Below are 22,621 nucleotides of genomic sequence, written 5' to 3'. Positions count from 1 at the left end.
AGTGATAAATTCATGAACTTCTTTGAGGAAAAGATCATGATTATTAGAAAGCAAATTACGGACTCCTCTTTAAATCTGCGTATTCCTTCAAAGCTCAGTTGTCCTGAGTCTGCACAACTCTGCCAGGACCTAGGATCAAGAGAGACGCTCAAGTGTTTTAGTACTATATCTCTTGACACAATGATGAAAATAATCATGGCCTCTAAACCTTCAAGCTGCATACTGGACCCTATTCCAACTAAACTACTGAAAGAGCTGCTTCCTGTGCTTGGCCCTCCTATGTTGAACATAATAAATGGCTCTCTATCCACCGGATGTGTACCAAACTCACTAAAAGTGGCAGTAATAAAGCCTCTCTTGAAAAAGCCAAACCTTGACACAGAAAATATAAAAAACTAAATCGGCCTATATCGAATCTTCCATTCCTCTCAACATTTTTAGAAAAGGCTGTTGCGCAGCAATTCACTGCCTTCCTGAAGACAAACAATGTTTACGAAATGCTTCAGTCTGGTTTTAGACCCCATCATAGCACTGAGACTGCACTTGTGAAGGTGGTAAATTACCTTTTAATGGCATCAGACCGAGGCTCTGCATCTGTCCTCGTGCTCCTAGACCTTAGTGCCTTAGTGCTGCTTTTGATACCATCGATCACCACATTCTTTTGGAAAGATTGGAAACCCAAATTGGTCTACACAGACAAGTTCTGGCTTGGTTTAGATCTTATCTGTCGGAAAGATATCAGTTTGTCTCTGTGAATGGTTTGTCCTCTGACAAATCAACTGTAAATGTCGGTGTTCCTCAAGGTTCCGTTTTAGGACTACTATTGTTTTCACTATATATTTTACCTCTTGGGGATGTCATTCGAAAACATAATGTTAACTTTCACTGCTATGCGGATGACACACAGCTGTACATTTCAATGAAACATGGTGAAGCCCCAAAATTGCCCTCGCTAGAAGCATGTGTTTCAGACATAAGGAAGTGGATGGCTGCAAACGTTCTACTTTTAAACTCGGACAAAACAGAGATACTTGGTCTAGGTCCCAAAAAACAAAGAGATCTTCTGTTGAATCTGACAATTAATCTTAATGGTTGTACAGTCGTCTCAAATAAAACTGTGAAGGACCTCTGCATTACTCTGGACCCTGATCTCTCTTTTGAATAACATATCAAGACCATTTCAAGGACAGCTTTTATCCATCTACATAACATTGCAAAAATCAGAAACTTTCTGTCCAAAAATGATGCAGAAAAATTAATCCATGCTTTTGTCACTTCTAGGTTAGACTACTGCAATGCTCTACTTTCCGGCTACCTGGATAAAGCACTAAATAACTTCAGTTAGTGCTAAATACGGCTGCTAGAATCCTGACTAGAACCAAAAAAATGTGATCATATTACTCCAGTGCTAGCCTCCCTACACTGGCTTCCTGACAAGGCAAGGGCTGATTTCAAGGTTTTACTGCTAACCTACAAAGCATTACATGGGCTTGCTCCTACCTATCTCTCTGATTTGGTCCTGCCATACATACCTACACGTACGCTACGGTCACAAGACGCCGGCCTCCTAATTGTCCCTAGAATTTCTAAGCAAACAGCTGGAGGCAGGGCTTTCTCCTATAGACCTCCATTTTTATGGAATGGTCTGCCTACCCATGTAAGAGACGCAAACTCGGTCTCAACCTTTAAGTCTTTCTGAAGACTCATCTCTTCAGTGGGTCATATGATTGAGTGTAGTCTGGCCCAGGAGTGGGAGGGTGAACGGAAAGGCTCTGGAGCAACGAACCGCCCTTGCTGTCTCTGCCTGACCTGCCTGTTCCCCTCTTTCTACTGGGATTCTCTGCCTCTAACCCTATTACAGGGGCTGAGTCACTGGCTTACTGGGGCTCTTTCATACCGTCCCTGGGAGGGGTGCGTCACTTGAGTGGGTTGAGTCACTGATGTGATCTTCCTGTCTGGGTTGGCCATGTTCTGTTATAATCTCCACCCGGCACAGCCAGAAGAGGACTGGCCACCCCACATAGCCTGGTTCCTCTCTAGGTTTCTTCCTAGGTTTTGGCCTTTCTAGGGAGTTTTTCCTAGCCACCGTGCTTCTACACCTGCATTGCTTGCTGTTTTGGGTTTTAGGCTGGGTTTCTGTACAGCACTTTGAGATATCAGCTGATGTACGAAGGGCTATATAAATACATTTGATTTGATTTGTAGCTTGTGAGGTGTGGAAACACTTTGTTGCTTTTATGGATTTTGTCTTGTTGCTTTTTGTGCTATATGTTGCTCTGTCTGAATGCTATGTCTTGCTTGTCCTATGTTGCTCTGCGTGTGCTCATGTAACCGATGTGAAATGTCTAACTAGTCAGCGGTGGTGCGCGCTAATAGCATTTCAATCAGGGACGTCAGTTGGTGGTTGAAGATATCCCTCTAGTGGTGTGGGGGCTGTGGCTTTTTGGAAAGTGGGTAACGATGCTTTGTTACAGACAACAGTCACCCACGAAGCATCGTTACCCATCGCTCCACAAAAGCCGCGGCCCTTGCAGAGCAAGGGGAACCACTACTTCAAGGTCTCAGAGCAAGTGATGTCACTGATTGAAATGCTATTAGCGCGCACCACCGCTGACTAGTTAGATATTTCACATCGGTTACACTCCCTGCTCATTAATTATCTGTATTGCAATTGTTTTTAATAGCCTGCCCCAGGACTGCGGTTGAAAAGTAGCCGGCTGGCTAAAACCGTCACTTTTACTGGTAAGTATTCAGACCGCTTGACTTTTTTCCACATTTTGTTACGTTACAGCCTTATTCTAAAATTGCTAAAATTGCTTTCACAAGTATTCAGACACTTTACTCAGCACTTTGTTTAAGCACCTTTGGCAGCGATTAAATCCTTCAGTCTTCTTTGCTACACAGCTATTTTCAGGTCTCCCCAGAGATCGGTTTCAAGTCCGGGCACTGGTTGGGCCACTCAAGGACATTCCAAGACCTGTATACAAGTTCTGTGTTGTCTTGGCTGTGTGCTTAGGGTCGTTGTCCCGTTGAAATGTGAGGCTTTGTCCTGTGTGAATTTAAGCAGCTTTCATCAAGGATCTCTCAGTACTTTGCTCCGTTCATCTTTCCCTAGATCCTGATCACTGAAAAACATCCCCACAGCATGATACTGCCACCACCACGCTTCATCAGAGAGATGGTGCCTGGTTTCCTCCAGACATGACGCTTGGCATTCAGGCCAAAGAGTACAATCTTTGCTTCATCAGACCAGAGAATCTATCTTGTTTTTCATGGTCTGAGAATCCTTTAGGTGCCTTTTTCCTTTTGGCAAACTCCAAGTGGGCTGTCATGAGCCTTTTACTGAGGGGTGGCTTCCGTCTGGCCACTCTACCATAAAAGTGCTGCAGAGAATGTTGTTCTTCTGGAAGGTTCTTCCATCTCCACTGAGGAACTCTGGAGCTCGGTCATAGTGATCATCTGGTTCTTGGTCACCTCCCTGACCAAGGCCCTTCTCCGCAGATTGCTCCATTTGGCTGGGCGGCCAGCTCTAGGAAGAGTCTTGGGGGTTCCAAATTTCTTTCATTTAAGAATGATGGAGGACCTTCAATGCTGCAGACATTTTTTGGTACCCTTCTCCAGATCTGTGCCTCGATCTGTGCCTCGATCACAATCCTGTCTCGGAGCTCTACGGATATTTCCTTTGACCCCATGGCTTGGTTTTTGCTCTGACATGTACTGGCAACCGTGGGACCTTATATAGACAGGTGTATGCCTTTCCAAATCATTTCCAATTAATTGAATTTACCACAGTTGGACTCCAGTCTAGTTGTAGAAACATCAAGGATGGTCAATGGAAACAGGAGGCACCTGAGCTCAATTTTGAGTCTCATAGTGAAGGGTCTGAATACTTATGTAAATAAGGTATTTCTGTTTCCGCTTTGTCATTATGTGGTATTGCATGTAGAGATTGATGAGGAAAATATAATTTAATCCATTTTAGAATAAGACTGTGACGTATGAAAATGTGGAAAAAGTCTAGGGGTCTAAATACTTGCCGAATATCCTATTTGGCAAAGTTGAGTGACTGATTATACAGATAGCAGATCAGCTCATGAATAATGGGGAGTTGAAGAGAGGAAATTGTTTAAATATCAAGGTATCTTAACTGGGCCAACCCTGTATAAAAAAACAATGTCCATATATCTACTCTCATATCGTTTGTTGACGTCACACCCAGATCTGTTTCACCTGTCTTTGTGATGGTCTCCACCCCCCTCCAGGTGTTGCCCCTCTTCCCTAATATCCCCTGTGTATTTATACCTGGGTTCTCTGTTTGTCTGTTGCCAGTTCATCTTGTTTGTTCGAGTCAACCAGTGTTTTGTGTCTCAGCTCCTGCTTTTTCCAGTCTCTCTCCCTCCTGATTTTGACCTTTGCCAGTCCTGACTCCGAGCCCACCTACCTGCCCCTGAGCTTGCCTGCCTGCCGACCTGTATCTTTGCCCCCTCTCTGGATTACCGACCTCTGCCTTACACTGACACTGAGCCTGCCTGCCGTCCAGTACCATTGGCCCACCTGGTTTGCTGACCCCTGCCTGCTTGGAACTGTCTATTGCCTGCCCCTGTTGAGATATTAAACTATTGTTTATTTGACGTGGTCTGTATCTGGGTCTTTGATAATGCTACCAATAGATTACATAATAAAGTTAGGAATTTTCGTGAGTCAGGATTTGGAGTTTCAGTGGGATTGGGACATTATGAAAATAGCCTAGGCTCTATATAAAGCTACTACATGAGTCAATAGAACAAAGAATACACTTGATTTAGGCTCAATTATTGCACGCTAAATGTTTCTGATCAGTGATAGACGAGCGAATGAATAAATGAGCTACCACTTCCACTTGTCCAGCTAGAGATCAATTAAACAAATATACAGACAGAGATTCAGTGAAACAAAATCACATTGATTGATTATCAGCCAAGTCAAAGGTTTTTGGTCGGAAGTAGGACAGGCTGAAGAGAAAATTCCACTTGTATAACATACTAGCAAAATGTTCTTATCAGCTAATGTATAAGCAAACTAAAATAAAAATGGTCATTAGCACTCACCTCAACTTAGCTAACATTTCCCCAGACTAATTTTTGCCAAATATCCAAATGGAGATTCAGTGAAAACAAATATCTGACATTGATAGACGAGTCCCCCACGCTTGTCTCAAAGTAGCACAATGGAGCTGTCCCAATCAAAACTGTGCTGAAATGATCATCTAGGTGACCACACACAACTATTGCTTTAAATTAGTATAGCGATTGGATATGACTTTGGGAGTTTCGGTATAAGCGAGGATTTGATACATGCCTTGTATTGAAATAATGGTGCCGGATGGGATGGCTGCTGTTTTACGGGCTCCTAACCAATTGTCTATTGTTTGTAACTTATTTTGTACATAATGTTGCTGCTACTGTCTCTAATGACCGAAAATAGCTTCTGGATAGCAGAACAGCGATTACTCACCTCGAACTGTATGAAGATTTTTTCTTTAATGAGACTGACGTGAAGGATATACTGTTTCTCGCGGACCAGGCCCAAATCCCCATCATTGGCATGAAGAATAGATGAAGATACAGCGGAGATCCGGGTGCCTTGCGAGAATTCGTACCATCTGTTCTATTGACCAACATGCAATCCCTGGAGAATAAACTGGATGAGCTCCGTTTGAGACTATCCAACCACTGAGACATTAAAAACTGTAATATCTTATGTTTCACAGAGTCGTGGCTGAACGATGACACAGATAATATAAAGTTGGCTGGGTTATCCGTGCATCGGTAGGACAGAACAGCTACGTCCGGTAAGACGAGGGGTGGTGGTATGTGTCTATTTGTCAATAACAGCTGGTGCGCGATGTCTAATACTAAGGAATTCTTGAGGAACTGCTCACCCGAGGTGGAGTACCTCATGATAAGCTGTAGACCACACTATCTACCAAGAGAGTTTATCTATATTTTTCATAGCCGTCTATTTACCACTGAGACCGAACTCAACAAGCTGTATAAGGTCATAAGCAAACAAGAAATGCTCATCCAGAAGCGGCACCGGGGACTTTAATGCTGGCAAACTTAAATATGTTTTACCTAATTTCTACCAGCATGTGCAACCAGAGGAAAATAAAAACTCTAGACCACCTTTACTCCACACACAAAAACTCATACAAAGCTCTACCTCGCCGTCCATTTGGCAAATCTGTCCATAATTCCATCCTACTGATTCCGGCTTACAAGCAAAAATTAAAGCAGGAAGTACAACTGACTACAGGACTGTTTTGCTAGAACAAACTGTTTTATTTAAGTTGAAAGCACTGTTTGTGTGTGTGGATGTCCCTAGCATTACCAAAACACAAAGAGCTGTGATTGGATCAGTGGTTCACCTATCAGTGCCTTGATGGACTTAGCAACAGTAAAAAGGGATGATGTGTAATGAAACTAGGGTGCACATCCCTTTTTTTGCGACCATCAGGTGACGTCCCTGTGACAAACCAGAATTAGACAAATACCTCCAGTGCAGCATAACACAACATCTCAAGAAAGTCCTAAAAACGTCCTTGGGGACATCCCCGGGAACTAGACAAAACCTCCAGGGGACCATGACATAACGCCCCAAGAACGTCCTAAAAACGTCCCCAGGGACATCCTCGGGACCTACCAGGAACTAGACAAAACTTCCACAACGTCCTGATGACTACAGGTGACCATTTCGCGACGTTCCGGGGACATCCTTACAACTCATTGTTTGCAGAACAGGACTAAAAACACATCAAATGGGATGAAAAAGTTGTGCTTGTCACATGGATGAATGACTTCTTGGCAGTAGCCCACTGACACAGTATCCGGCATATAGCAAAGCTTATTGGTTTTATTCATGATACTGTCTGTGATTAAAACAAATGTTATCAGAGAGAATTGAATTAACTACAAATGGTGTTTGATCAGATATCATCACGATTTAATAATTTAATGGTTGCTTAAAAACTGAGGCTGTGATCTGGGGTTTTGCTAACTCAATCTGTAACACTAGCCAGCTAATGGTGCACAGACTAAACACATTTTCTACAGCAATCTGATTCCCCTTCATGTAATTTACCATGCAGCATACGGAGGTGATGGCACTACATTGTCAATATGAGCAGTAATACATCTGTATTAGAGAATGAAACCTGCAAAAACAATCTAATGGAAAGCTAATGAAACTATCAGGTGTGGTTTGACCATGTTATCACACTCTGACTGGATCCCTGGTCCCCTGGTCACTAGCGATCACCACCACTTGGCTCATTATGTTGACGACTAAGCGTTAAGCCTAACTTAATGGTACACTTGAACAGTGATAAAACAGCCAGACAGCTGCTGAGGCCCAGACCAGAAGAGACACACAGGACCCCTTAATTAACTGGCCGCATGGTGGGGAAGAGGAGGGCTAGAACACCGGCTGTGTTTGTGGGCAGGGAGGTGAACAGTACACAGATACTGAACATACACACAGATGTACTCCTCTGTTTATGAGAGGCAAGGTAATAACTTCTTGAGGAGAGGAGATCCTGCCATCAATCCTCTTCCTTTGCTCTCCTTGCTGTTGTTATGTGGCCATTGACCCCATGAGGCAGAGCGACTGAGGAGAGACTGTGAGTGAGAGGCAATTTCAAATGGATTTAAAGCAACAGCGATTAAGATACATGGGCACTGGGGTGACAGATGAAGAGAGCCAAGGGGAAAGGCTTATTTTCAGCCCCACTGCTTAAGTAAACATAGATTCCAACACAGGGGAGTGGAACATGAAGAGAGAAGGCTGCCAACTTGATTTAAATCAATCTCATTCAAATAAGTTGCTACATATTCTTGTACTTTATCGAAATTTTATTGAAAACATGAAAACATTTACATTACTAAGACACACAGCAAACACTGTGGGATGAGAAGCTACTGTATAGCCTGTTGACGGTGAGAAATCCCAGCTAAAGCATTAAATCAGAACAGTGCATGTGCCTGCCAGTGTGCTCTGGGAATAGCAGCACTGTAAGCGCAGATGGACCTATTGAGGTTGAGGGAGAGACCAGCTCCTTCAGCTAGACCTTCCATCTTCACTTAATTTGATATTCTCAAAAAAGGAGGTGAGGTGCATCCATGCAACGCTCACCACTGACTGACTTAATATTGGTCTCCTCCAGGTACCATTCTCATTTGGGTATACTGGGTATACGAATGGCTGAACAAAGGACATGCTGAATAATGCATTCCGGCTGTCCTGCTTTTTGGGTCATCCCCTTTTTAGCCTATTGAAGCCCACCTACAGAATAGACAAAGCCCCTGTGACTGTGGCACCTGTGTTTGCAGAGTTTACCTTTCAACTTCAGGGGGAATAAGATCTCTAGGTAAGAGATGTACAGTATGTCATAAAAACGATAGGCAATTTGATATACATTTCTTCCTGATACCATCAAATGGATAACAGAATACATGCAAGCCAAATAAATAATTGCGGCATATAGAGAAAATTGATTCTGGAACCCCAGACAGGACAATCATTCACCACATACAGTAGTTTGGAGGAAATATAGTAGCAGTAGAACAAGTATTATCTCTAAGCAAGACAACATAAATCTCCACCTGTCTATGTTGAAGGCAAAGGAAACACCAACATAAAGTTTCTTAATAGGGCATTGGGCCATGACGAGCTGCAAGAACTGCTTCAATGCTCCTTGGCATGGATTATAAAAGTGTCTGGATCTCTATTGGAGGAATGTGACACTATTCTTACACAAGAAATTCCATAATTTGGTGTTTTGTTGATGGAGGTGGAAAAAGCGGTTTCAGGCGCCGCTCTAGAATCTCCTATAAGTGTTAAATTAGGTTGAGATCTGGTGACTGACACACACACACACACACACACACACACGCACACGCACACGCACACCCTTTAACCTCCCTATACTCCTGTTGGTTCAGCCCTAATTGATGTGCTCTTGATGTGTCACCTCCGGCAGCATGACAAATGGCCCAAGAATATACCCAAGGACCAGTCAGCCCTTCCCCCATCAAGGGGTCAACATGTATCTATCTCTCTACAGTTTGCAGAGGACTGACTGTTAAATGTGTGATAGAATAAAACTTGTCCTCTGAATAGAACTCCGACGCTATCTATATGGATATATGAACTCTGTGGTTACTTGTAGTTGTTCAGAGTGAACTCTGATGACACCCAGCCAACTAATTGTCCTACCCAGCCAACCCCCTAAGGCCATCACACATTGATGTGACCCCCTTCCAAGAGGATGTTTTCTGGTTTGATATGATTGGATATCTTAGTTTATCTATCTTTGGTTTGGTTTGTGGATTGGTCAAAAATAGATTTTGAACACAAACAAATAAGTCAGATCTGGTATAATAGACTGATCTCATAGACTAGACATAACACAGTAAACATAAATCTACGACTCTCAAATTAGTATGATATGTTACGTTTGGTATTGTTACATAAGATAGAAGGTTACTTAAGGCAAACATGAAAGGAGGGTGGTTGGTTGGGGTGAATGGATAGGTATATAACATGAACGTCTAGTACCCAAAGGTTGTGTGTTCAAATCTCATCAAAGACAACTTTAGCATTGCAGGAACTTTGAAACTACTTACTACTTTTTAGCTACTTTGCAACTACTTAGCATGTTAGCTAACCCTTCCCATAACCCTAACATTAACCCTTGAACCTAAGTCATAACCTTAACTTTAACCGTAAATTGAGTGAGGGTAGGGCTGGAGGGTAGGGCTACCATCTTATTGGCTCTCAACCAACCATGCTACTTTTTTTGCGTTGTTCGTAACTTGTTTTGTACATAATGTTGCTGCTACCGTCTCTTATGACCGAAAAGAGCTTCTGGACATCAGAACTGGGATTATTCACCTCAAATTGGATGAGGAGTTGCTCTTCAATGAGTCAGACTCGATGGATATACTGCAGACACCCGACCAGGCCCAATCCCCATGATTCGCTGGAGAAGGAAAAATAGATTGAGGCAAAATCAGGCGACGAGTGGCTAATCTGCCCTTACCCTCCGTTCTGCTAGCTAACATTCAATCGTTGGAAAATAAATGGGGCAAACTGAAAGCACATATATTCTACCAACGGGACATTAAAAACTGTAATACGTTATATTTCACTGAGTCGTGGCTGAACGACGACATTAAGAACATACAGTACAGCTGGCGGGTTATACACTCTATCTGCAAGACAGAACAGCAGCCTCTGGTAAGACACGGGGCTGGGGCCTATGCATTTATGTAAACAACAGCTGGTGCACAATATCTAAGGAAGTCTCAACGTTTTGCTAACCTGACGAAGAGCGTCTCATGATAAGCTGTAGACCACATTATCTACCAAGAGAGTTTTCATCTGTAATTTTTGTAGTGGTCTACATACCAACACAGAGCGAGGTTGGCACTAAAACCACACTCAATGAGCTGTATTACGCCATAAGCAAACAGGAAAACGCTAGCGGCAGATGTCTTTAATGCAGGGAAACTGAAATCAGATCTACCAAATTTCTATCAGCATGTTAAATGTGCAACAAGAGGGAAAATAATTCTCGACCACCTTTACTCCATACACAAAGACTCATACAAAGCTCTCCCTCGCCCTCCATTTGGCAAATCTGACCATAACTCTATCCTCCAGATTCCTGCTTACATCAAAAATTAAAGCAGGAAGCACCAATGACTGGGTCGATAAAAAAGTGGTCAGATGAAGCAGATGCTAAACTACAGGACTGTTTTGCTAGCACAGACTGGGATATGTTCCGGGATTCCTCCGATGGCATTGAGGACTACTCCACATCAGTCTTTGGCTTCGTCAATAAGTGCATCGATGACGTCGTCCCCACAGTGACTGTATGTACATACCCCAACCAGAAGCCATGGATAACAGGCAACATACGCACTGAGCTAAAGGCTAGAGATGACACTTTCAAGGAGCGGAACTCTAACCCGGAAGCTTATAAGAAATCCCGCTATGCCCTCAGACGAACCATCAAACAGGCAAGCGTCAATACAGGACTAAGATCGAATCGTACTACACCAGCTCTGACGCTCAGAGGCAAAGAACACTGAAACATGCATGAGAGCGCCAGCTGCTCCGGACGACTGTGTGATCACACTCTCCTCAGCCGATGTGAGTAAGACCTTTAAACAGGTCAATATTCACAAGGCTGCTGGGCCAGACGGATTACCAGGACGTGTACTCCGAGCATGCACTGACCAACTGGCAAGTGTCTTCACTGATATTATCAACCTGTCCCTGTCTGAGTCTGTAATACCAACATGTTTTAAGCAGACCATCATAATCCCTGTGCCCTAGAAAACGAATGTAACCTGCCTAAATGACCTGTAGCACTCACGTCTCTAGCCATGAAATGCTTTGAAAGGCTGGTCATGTCTGTAGCCATGAAATGCTTTGAAAGGTTGGTCATGGCTCACATCAACAGCATTATCCCAGAAACCCTAGACCCACTCCAATTTGCATACCGCACCAACAGATCCACAGATGATGCAATCTCTATTGCACTCCACACTGGCCTTTCCCACCGGGACAAAAGGAACACCAACGGAGCGCCAAGTCTAAGTCGAAGAGGTTTCTAAACAGCTTCTTCCCACAAGGCATAAGACTCCTGAACACCTAATCAAATGGCTACCCAGACTATTTGCATTGCTACTCTCTGTTGTTATCATCTATGCATAGTTCCTTTAATAACTCTACCGACATGTGCATATTAACTAACCGGTGCCCCCGCACATTGACTCTGTACCGCTACCCCCCTGTATATAGTCTTGCTATTGTTATTTTACTGCTGCTCTTTAATTACTTGTTACTTTTACTTCTTATCTGTATTTTTTTTTTTACTGCATTGTTGATTAGGGGCTCGTAAGTAAGCATTTCACTGTAAGGTGAACCTGTTGGTACACCTGTTGTATTCGGCTCATGTGACGAATAATGTGACTAATAGAATTGGATTTGTTTACTCTGATTTCAGAGTAGTCGTCTTGAGTGTGCCAGAGTGCAGAATAAATGGCAAATTTACAAACACTCAACACCTGTTGAATATGGCCAGTGTCGGTAAACATTGCCAAAAAAGCTTAAATTGTTGCCAGCAGCACAGTTGCAGTCACCAACGCTCTGGATAACATATTAACAACCTAACCAGCTCTGCTAGGGCGAGTAAAATGGTCAGTGAACTGTTCTCTCACGTTAGGCAGTTAGCTTGAGTGCTTGACTGTTGTTGTTAGGACAGAACGCTCAGATCAACCCTTGAAGAAATGGGTGGGACTAAAGCATAAGAGGGTGTGAACGATGCTGAATGGGTGTAGACAAAGAAGAGCTCTTCGGTAGGTACTGTACTAAAACATTCAAAGGCCATTTTCTCAAAAGTGAAGTTACAAGTTTATCAACTTTCAAAGCAGAATTACTTTCCAATTGTTCCTCAAATGCAGTGTGTGATATACCATTTTGTCAATCTGTCTCTGCTTTTATCCAATGTAAAAAAAACACAATATCAAATTTTCACATATGGACTTGGTCTTTTACCAAATAGGGCTAGCTTCTGTATACCACCCTTCCTGATTGCCTTGAGGAGGAAAGAAATTCCACAAATTAACTTTTAACTAACACTTTTAATTAACACATCTGTTATTTTAAATTCATTCCAGGTGACTACCTCATGAAGCTGGTTGAGAGAATGCCAAGAGTGTGCAAAGCTGTCATCAAGGGAAAGAGTGGCCTGGTACGACATTACAGAAGTTAAGCCCGAACCTGAAAATAGCCCGAGTGAGTGAGGAGAAGAGGAAATAGCCATTGGGCCTAGAAAAATCGCAGAGAGAGGAAAACTCACCTTAGTTATGATTAACTGAATGATGAAAATACTGGAATATAGTAGGTTAATGCAAAAGCAATAGTCACTTGATGACTGCAAGGAAAGTTGAAATAGCTCTGAATATCATTACTCTCCACTAGCAAAGACATGTATTTTTCAATTTAACATTAATAATCTGCCTCAATTCCCAGTAAGACTGCTAACATCTATGATATTTTCTGAGAAATGCTTTAATCCACATCAAATCTAATTTCCTCCAATATTCCCTTATTTCTAATGGACAGTTTGGGAACGCTAAATGTAGAAGATAAGTTGGGCTACTGTGCAATACATCAGAACATAGGGTTAGTTGTTAACCAATTATAACCACAGGACAGTGCTACAGGACAGTTATTGGTCTGATAAAGCACTTCACTATAGTTGTTTCCTATATGTCATAGGGAAATTGTGGCATTTGTAAATATGCATTTTTAAGATAACTTATTGTTTTAGAATACGTAACTTGACATAATAAAAAGTAAAGTAGGTTAAGTATGAGTGAAAACATCAATCATGTCATATGAGACTCACCGCAGAGTGAAGTTCTCCTGGGAGGAGGAGCTGGCCGTGAGGATGTTGAAAGTGGCGATATCTTTCTTCAGGGGTTTGGAGGAGGTCTGAATGACAACGACCTTTCCCAGCTTGAGTTGAGACAGAGATGCAGCTCCCTTGGGCACCTGAAGGAGGCGTACACTGCCGATTCTCTGCATTGGAGTAACAGGGACGTACTCAGCCTGCTGCTGCTGCTCTGAGCTACCCCAGCGGCCCCCATCCCACTCCCTGCACTTCCCGTAGGCACTGGGCCGGGCCTGGTAGTACAGCTCTACTGTGTTGCCCTCTGTTAGGTACAGCCTCTCCCGGCTAGAGCTCTCAGCTGCGGGACTAAACCAGCTGGCTACAGGCTCCAGCTCAGCCATGCAGGTGCCCCTCTGACCTCCAAGGGCACAGGAGCCCCTTACCTCCTGGGTCTGCCAGAAGGCAAACAACATCACACAGGGCAACTCATCATTTAACCCCTCTGCTCCCCTGTCCCAGTCCCTCCCAGCCACATAGAACAACACCTGCACCTTGGGCATGGAGGAGTAGACCCGGCGGGTCAGCACAAAGAACTGGACCTTCCAGTTATAGGTGAATACCCCCGGGGCCCGGAACAGCTGCATAGACTGGATCAGGTCTAGAGGGACAGGCTGCTCTTTGGACAGGGGCCCATAGCTGGCGTTGACAATAGGCGGCCGGCTGGCTCTCAGGATGACAAATGGCTGTGTCTGTGTCTGCAGGCTGGAGTTTCTCATGATGTCCTGACCGGTCTCCTTCAGGAAGAAGCAGTCTGCATCTCGTACCTGGTAGTTGACTGGAAGGAACACAGGGAATGGCAGAGAGCTCTTGGTGTTTTCTGACATCTCCTGACTGTCCAACTCTGTGGGAAAGCAAGAGACAAAACATTACCCCAGGTTAACAGACATTGTTGTTTTGAAGACATGTAGAGGAAATGAATGTTTATCATTTTGGATGGACTAGTGAGTCACTAGACCCTTAGCCTCTCCTAATAGCCTACGCCTTGGAATTTACAACCTTCTGGCTACTCTCCTGCTTCTCTAAACTCTATCTAACACCCCTTCATGATCAGGGTCAGGAGTTCTACAACATGGTCCATTGTTTCTTGGTTATATCAAGAGGTCAGGAATAATTCATGGCCTTTATCATTATTAATCTGAACACAAAAATATCCTATAAAAATAGTGGTTCAACAGGAAATACTAAAAAGAAACCATGCAGAAAAGTCCAGGAACTAGACTTGAGGCAAGCTGATCAACTGGATGTGACCTCGTCATTAAAGTGAAAGGGCTAGCACTGACCTTTTACTTAATCTTCGAATTCCCATGACACAGTAGACAATAGGGCCTTTATATTACAAATTATAGCAGGAGCAGCTTAAGGTTATTACAGTGTGATGCAGTGGCCCGGCACACTGGTGGGACAGCATCAGAACAGACTCCATAGCCATCATATCATCCATCATCTAGATCAAGTCAATCCCATTATCAATGTGATTTCAGCTCAAACCATTAACGTAAAACAAAATGGCAAAGTAGCAAGCGATAACATCTACATGATATGAGGACGTGAAAACAGAACAAATTATACTGAACAAAAATACAAATGCAATATGTAACAACTTCAACGATTTTACTGAGTTACAGTTCATATAAGGAAATCAGTCAATTTAAATAAATAAATAAAGTCCAAATCTATGTATTTCACATGACTGGGCAGGGGAGCAGCCATGGGTGGGACTGGGAAGGCATAGCCCCACCCACGTGGGAGCCCAGCCCAGCCAATCAGAATGGGTTTTATTACAGACAGAAATACTCCTCAGTTTCATCTGCTGTCCAGGTGGCTGGTCTCAAACAATCCCATAGGTATAAAAGCGGGATGTAGGGCTCCTGGGCTGGCGTGGTTACAAGTGATCTGCGGATGTGAGGCTGGTTGGATGTACTGCCAAATTCTCTAAAATGACATTGGAGACAACTGTGGCATTGTGTTGTGTAACAAAACTGCACATTTTATAGTGGCCTTTTATTGTTCCCAGCACAATGTGCACCTATGTAATGATCATGCTGTTTAATCAGCTTGTTGATATGCCACACCTGTCAGGTGGATGGCAAAGGTGAAATGTTCACTAACAGGGATGTAAACAAATTTGGCAATATTGTATTTCAGATCATGAAACATGGGACCAACACTTTACATGTTGTGTTTCTATTTTTGTTCAGTACAGTTACTGCTTTGTTTTCTGTATGTTATTGCCTTTGTTTCCCACACAGGGCAGAATTGTAATTTGGGGTGTTTGGAGTAGCGTGAGGATGTCGAAAGAGACAACAGCATGAGAGCCCTTTGATCCGGCCTAAAAGCATGAGGGTTGCGGCATGTCTGTCCCTCTGGAAGTGAACTGGGCACAGGTCCGCAGGCCAGCATCCACTCTCATTTTGCGGCCATTTTGATAGATTACACAGATTATGGCAGCTGACCTGAGGCTGCACTGTCAATGGGAGGCTAATTGGCCTACTTGGTGTGTGTGTGTGAGTGAGAGAGTGAGAGAGTGAGCGAGAGAAAAGCACCAACTGCCTGGTATGTGCTCATTACCGGAAATTATCTCACAAACTGTCAGTTAATAATTAACTGTCTGTTCAAAAATAATGAAACCAAGTCTATTATCCTCTTAAGGGTAGGCCTATAGCTTGCATTGCAGAATAAAGTCAGATGCTTGTTCATGAAAAATGGGCACATTCGGTTCTGCCAAGAGGACAACCTCATCCAAAGACTAGCCTATGAGCCCTGCAATGTAATGTGATTCTATTTATCATGAACTATGACAAACTAAGAATACACAATGCATGCATCACATACCACTGTGACAAGTCAACTATTTGTAGATATCATCAACAATGTCCCTCTTGACAACTATTCTTGATCCCATAACTGTCATAAACTTGTGCTAACCACAGAGTTGACTAAGATTACAGACATAATTATCTGCATCTGTAGAGACACATATGTTTTAGTTCCATTTGTCAAATCATGACAAAAGATGACAGAGAGAACGGCACATCTGTCACTGGATTGTTGAATACTTTTTTCCTGAGGAGGAGGAGTGTCACGCCCTGATCTGTTTCACCAGTCTTTTTGATTGTTTCCATCCCCCTCCAGGTGTCGCCCATCTTCCCCATTATCCCATGTGTATTTATACCCGTGTTCTCCGTTTGTATGTTACCAGTTCGTCTTGTTTGTCAAGTTTACCAGCGTTTGTCCTGTCAGCGCCTGTCTTTTCCAAGCCTCTGTTTTTCTCGCCCTCCTGGTTTTTGACCCTTGCCTGTCCTGACCCTGAACCCACCCGCCTGACCACTCTGCCTGCCCCTGACCCTGAGCCTGCCTGCCGTCCTGTACCTTCGCTTCTGTTGAGCTTTTCGTAAACTTAACTGAGTCTTGTCCCTCATGGTCTGTGGCGTGTGACATCATCCCTCCTTCACCTGCTTTTATCACTGAGCAGCCATCGTACTGAGGCTGTGGACTCGTTGGAAAGCTTTACAAGGTCAGGGAAACACAACGGAGCCATGTCTACGTAGCGACAATTCAAAGAGAAACACAAATGTAGTTTTTTTTTCTCTCCCACAGACATGTGTCTCAATCATTTTCTGTAGGAGAAGGCTGGGTCTGGGGCCTGGGCTTGGGCTGTCTCCACCAGTGGCCACTGACAGACAGATGTGCTGTTTAATACTAGAGCTGGCAACATCTCCCACCGCTGTGAATAAACACTCACAGGGCCTTTTCTGCTTCTGCATCTTTGCAGGAGGGAGATGTGCTGCAACTGCTCTTCCACACCGATCTCGACAAACCATTTATGTATGAACATCGCTTAGCGCACTGGGGCATTGTCATGCTCCAGAGCTCCCGAGTGGCACTGTGTTCTAAGGCACTGCATCTCAGTGCTAGAGGCGTCACTACAGACCCTGGTTCGATTCCAGGCTGTATCACAACCGGACGTAATTGGGAGTCCCATAGGGCGGAGCACAATTGGCCCAGCGTCATGAGGGTTTGGCCAGGGTAGGCCGTCATTGTAAATAAGAATTTGTTCTTAACTGACTTGCCTAGTTAAATAAAACATTTGAAACATGAAAGAGCCTTCCCCAAACTGTTGCCACAAAGTTGGAAGCACAGAATCTTCTAGAATGGCATTGTATGCTGTGGCATTAAGATTTCCCTTCACTGGAACTAAGGGGCCTGGCCCAAACCATGAAAAACAGTCCAGACCATTATTCCTCCTCCACCAAACTTTACAGTTTGCATTCTAGCAGGTAGCATTCTCCTGGTATCCGCCAAACCCATATTCGTCCGTAAGACTGCCAGACGGTGAAGTGTGATTCATCACTCCAGACAAACAGTTATTGTGCTGACGTTGCTTCCAGACGCAGTTTGGAACTCGGTAGTGAGTGTTGCAACCGAGGACAGACGTTTTTTATGTGCTACGCGCTTCTGCACTAGTCGATCCCATTCTGTGAGTTTGTGTGGCTTAACACTTCGTGGCTGAGCCATTGTTGCTCCTAGACATTTCCAGTTCACAATAACAGCACTTACAGTTGACCGGGGAAGCTCTAACAGAGCAGAAATTTAAAAGCTGGCATCCTATGATGGTGCATGTTGAAAGTCACGGAGCACTTCATTCTACTGCCAATGTTTGTCTATGGAGATTGCATGGCTGTTTGCTCGATTTTACAGTATACACCTGTCAGCAACGGGTGTGGCTGAAATAGACGAATCCACTAATTTGAAGTGGTGTCCACATACTTCTGTATATATAGTGTATATGCTGCGCCTATACTGTATATCCATCCTCACTACCCATGATGAAAGCATTGCATCCAGCTGATAAACACAATGCCAAATCCCTCCACCAGCTGTTTTAGCACAGAGCTGCGCCAATCCCTCAACTTGGAGACAGACCTTTCACTTTTCTATTTCCCTGTCCACCTAAACAATATCTATTCTGGCCTACAGAAATGCACTTCTCTAATGTCTCCATTGACATTGTTGTTTTCGTTCTTACAAGGATCAACTGCTTTGCTCTTCAAATGCAAAAGGGAAAATAATGCACAACTGAATCCATATACCGAGCGCAAAATGATATGCTGTTAATCAAATCTATTTTCCAAATTCTCTAGGTGATTCCAAATGAAAATATCTGTGAATAGGTAGATGTGTACAGTGTGAGTCTATCTTTAGGGAATAAGCACTTTCATTAAGCAATAGTAATAACAATTTAATAATAATATATTAGATATGAAAAAGCAGAGAGAGATTTTCAGAACTGATGAAATAAGACTAAGGCAACCTTTAAACATAATGAGTCTCTTTTCTCAGAATAAGTCACTACTTGTGAGCCTGTTAGATAAAGCAAATAATAAGGGCATCAGAACGCTAGGAACAGGGAGCCCGACAGGACTACATATGGTCCTGTGTTCTAATGTTGGGGGTAAAAACAGTACCACAGTACCATTAGCATCACTGGACACAATGAAACATATAAGGTTGATTCAAAAAAAGTGAGGAGACTAAGGCAAAAGCTAATTAATGACATGGCTATAAGTGTCTTTAGGTCTTGGCATTGTTCTCAGTAGAGGTAAAGCTGTCAGCTGACCAATTTCTGGACAGCACAGTACTGCTCAGTACTTACAGTACTATTACAGTAGGCTATTGGTTGTTACTAGGAAACAAAACATTACCCATGCTGTCATTGTATGCTATTGTCAACATTATATTGAGACCAACTAGCATACAATACATTGTCTCTTTTAATACAGAATTACAAATCACGCTCTGACAAGCTATTCAACTTGAGTTTGTCTTGATGAAACCCACTGATTTGGGTTGACCACACACCAAACAAACCTGGCCTATGATGCATGGTGTTTGAATGACCAGTAACAGTTTGCCTGTTCCTTTTCTTCTGCAATAACATCATGTTTGTATGCAGATAAGTGTCTGTTCCTCCATCACTAAGTACATTGTGTGTGCAACCCCCATGCATTCTAATGTGCTAAAATACAATTCAGTAATTTAGCAGACACTCTTATCCAAAGTAACTTACAGTAGCAATTATTGTTAAGTGCCATGCTCAAGAGCACAAACAGGTTTTTAATCTAGTCAGTTTGGGGATTTGAACCAGCAACCTTTCGGTTACTGGTCCAACACTCTTAACCGCTAGGCTACCTGCCATTTCCATATATGCAGAACAGCCTGTAAGTGATCTGATTTCCAATGACTTGACGGAGCCATGACACAGATATCTCACTTATTCCAAGTGGTGAAGAGAGCCTGTGTTTAGGTCAAGATGTTGTTTACTTCCATAATGGCAGTGTCCTCTCCCCAGGGCAAAGGTCAGGCATGACCTAAGCATTTCAGGGACAAAGCTCTCCTAATAGAAATGGTGGTTTACTCTTGAAAAGACCCTATGTCCCTGCAACTGCTACATAAACATACAAACGAGATAGAGCACTGATCAGATTTGTACAGAAAGGGAGGGGAGGGAGGGAGGGAGATGCTTAGGCCTGTGTGGGGATTGGTAGAGATTGCTATATCCAATGAGACTCTTAAAGCTGCTTTTAAAAATCTGTTTTATCAGGATTTCTCCCTTTTTATTATCTCTTTATCCAGTCTGTTTATTATAATTCAGGAGGGCCACATCGCCTGGAAATAGCAGTCTTTGAGGCAGTTAAAAGCTTTTTAGCAAATGCCTTTGTGATGTGGAATATTGCTGGGTTTGTAATTAAAGTCCACAGGGTCTTGTCCATTTCCTTACTGAGGTGATGTGAATGAGCACAATGATGAGTTCTGGACTAGCTCTGCTGGACACTGTCACTACACTTAGGGAATGAAAGCAATTTAAATGTTTAATGTGTGTCCGTTTCATGAGTGGAACTTGCTAAATAGTTAATCAAATAGTTACATGGACTATCTGCATTGCCACTCCCTTGCACTAACTCGTTTGACTTATCACATGTGCTGCTACTGCTTATTATCTATCTATTATCTATTATCTATCTATTATCTGACTTTGGACTTTGCCACGTGAAAGATAAACAAATGAACAGGCAAATAGCCTAAACTACAAGAGGATTCAGCACCAAGGCCAGGGATCGGAATTCCCGCGATTTTACAGTTGGGTGCAACAGATGAACGCAGAAAATGCATTTTTTGTAAATGATAAAAGGACAAACAATAAGCAGTCTATTGTTATAAGTTTATGTTCCTAAAAAGCCTTCCTACAGTCACTGACACCTTTCATTCAATGTGCATCACAGATAGGCCTAATGAGTCCATACTTTGCACAGAAGCTGCATGGACAAATAATTACGTTCAGCATAAAGAAAACACAGGAATGTCTGTTGACTGTTTTGCTGCTAATTATATTTGAATAAAACATTGGTTATATGCTACTGATTAGGCTATTGTGCTCCTCTGCTGGCAAAATCGATGTCATAACTAATTGCATTACTGCTAAGACCAGTTTAAATATCACCAGTAGCGCTGCTTGAAATTGGCACATTGGCGCATGTTTTTAAGGACACACCTTTCCAACCTAGCGCAATTGAGTTTATATTAAACAGGCAAATTACCGACCCTGGCGCCACCATTGGAAAATAGCAGAGTGCTGGCTTTTACAAGACGAAATTGCCAGAGCATGCATTTGGCGCTGCCATAACGCCAGACAGAAATTGAGGTTTGCAAAAAACAAAATTCACATCAGCAATGTTACATCAGCACAAATCAATAAGATCAACCCCAAATAAAATAAAAAACTTTGTTTACCATGCTCTTTGGAGTAGGCTAATTAGGCTAAAGTGGACCTACTGTAACTTGGTAGGCCACTTGACTGATGGCTTGGTCAGTATGCATGTCAATTGTAGTCATAAAAGTACGGTATATAATTTAAGGAAACTATAAGTTAAATACATTTTGAACCACAAGGGTAACAGTGGTTATTTCAACGTTTCACAAACTCGGTCCAGGGGACCCAAAAGGGTGCACGTTTTGGTTTTTGCCACAGCACTACTACACAGCTGATTCAAATAATCAACTCATCATCAAGCTTTGATTATTTGAATCAGCTGTGTAGTGCTGTGGCAAAAACCAAAACGTGAACTCCTTGGGGTCCCCAGGACCGAGTTTGGGAAACGCTGGTCTATGTTGTGTCATCAACATCTCGACCATAATTATATTATAAAGAGACAACACAAACATTTAAGAGGCTACTAGTTTGATATAATTTTATAGGAAATAAACTAGAATACACGTCTAGACTACTCGAACAACACCATAAAGAGTATATAATTAAAAACATCCATGGAATAGAGCAAAATAGAATCTAAATTAATATAGGTATATGCAGACAATCACTCAGGCTAGTTTTCACTTACAATAAAAGGCACATACCTTGGGTGACAACTGTGACAATCGTCGCTAGGAATATCTGTAAAAACCTCCAGATATGAGAGTAAATGCTCATTTTGGCTGTCACTTTATTCCATGTAACTTCCAGTCTCAGAGTTTCGTGAGTTTCAACAACCCAAGAAGAGTAGCTTGACTAGTGTAGGCTACAACATCGCACCTGTACGAATACAGCCTTGTCTTGTGCACTCCGTGCGTCACATAAACTATACATTGAGCTATCAGAAACTGTCTCGATGGTGGAAAGGTTTTGCTTAACGAACTTGGAGACGTCCCGTCCCGTTAATCAGATAACAATCAGCCAAGTTTCGATGTGCTTTTCTTTTTTCTTTTATTCCTTATACCGCCATACCGAATACGATTATTTGATACAGCAACTCCATCTGATTCATTTTGAAGTCCTTGCATCAGCTCTCAGACATTTACCCAACTTTGACCATCGTTGGGACTGACTGAACTGAAATGTTCCATGTGTGTTCACAGATCACCGACTGCCTTGTGCGTAACCCCTTGGGGCACTAAAGTAATCATCTGTCACAACTCAATCCGGCCAGAGCACGTCTCGTCCAGTAAATTAAGCAGGAGACCATCACGATTTCATGCGATTCTAAATCCAGCGTAAGAAAGAGATGATAAGAGGATGGTGTAAACAAACAGCCACTACTGTACATGCTGCTAATTATAGTGATT

General features: G+C 42.8%; 1 protein-coding gene across 2 annotated transcripts in view; it reads right to left on the bottom strand.

The window, feature by feature from the left end:
* Nucleotides 1-22,415, bottom strand: part of LOC139389822 (transmembrane protein 132D-like) — a 62,577-nt gene extending 40,162 nt beyond the window's left edge. For both annotated transcript variants that reach the window (XM_071136787.1, XM_071136788.1), the window contains exons 1-2: nucleotides 21,917-22,415; nucleotides 13,460-14,345 (exon numbers count right to left, since the gene is read on the bottom strand). In XM_071136787.1, the coding sequence (XP_070992888.1) occupies nucleotides 13,460-14,345; nucleotides 21,917-21,989 (959 nt within the window). In that variant the 5' untranslated portion in view covers nucleotides 21,990-22,415. The remainder of the gene's footprint in view (nucleotides 1-13,459; nucleotides 14,346-21,916) is intronic.
* Nucleotides 22,416-22,621: the final 206 nt, after the last annotated feature.

This window comes from Oncorhynchus clarkii, chromosome 30 (genome assembly GCF_045791955.1).
Source record: "Oncorhynchus clarkii lewisi isolate Uvic-CL-2024 chromosome 30, UVic_Ocla_1.0, whole genome shotgun sequence".
NCBI lineage: Eukaryota > Metazoa > Chordata > Actinopteri > Salmoniformes > Salmonidae > Oncorhynchus > Oncorhynchus clarkii.
The sequence above is the reverse complement of the archived record's forward strand: the minus strand, read 5'-3'. Positions and strand labels throughout refer to the sequence as shown.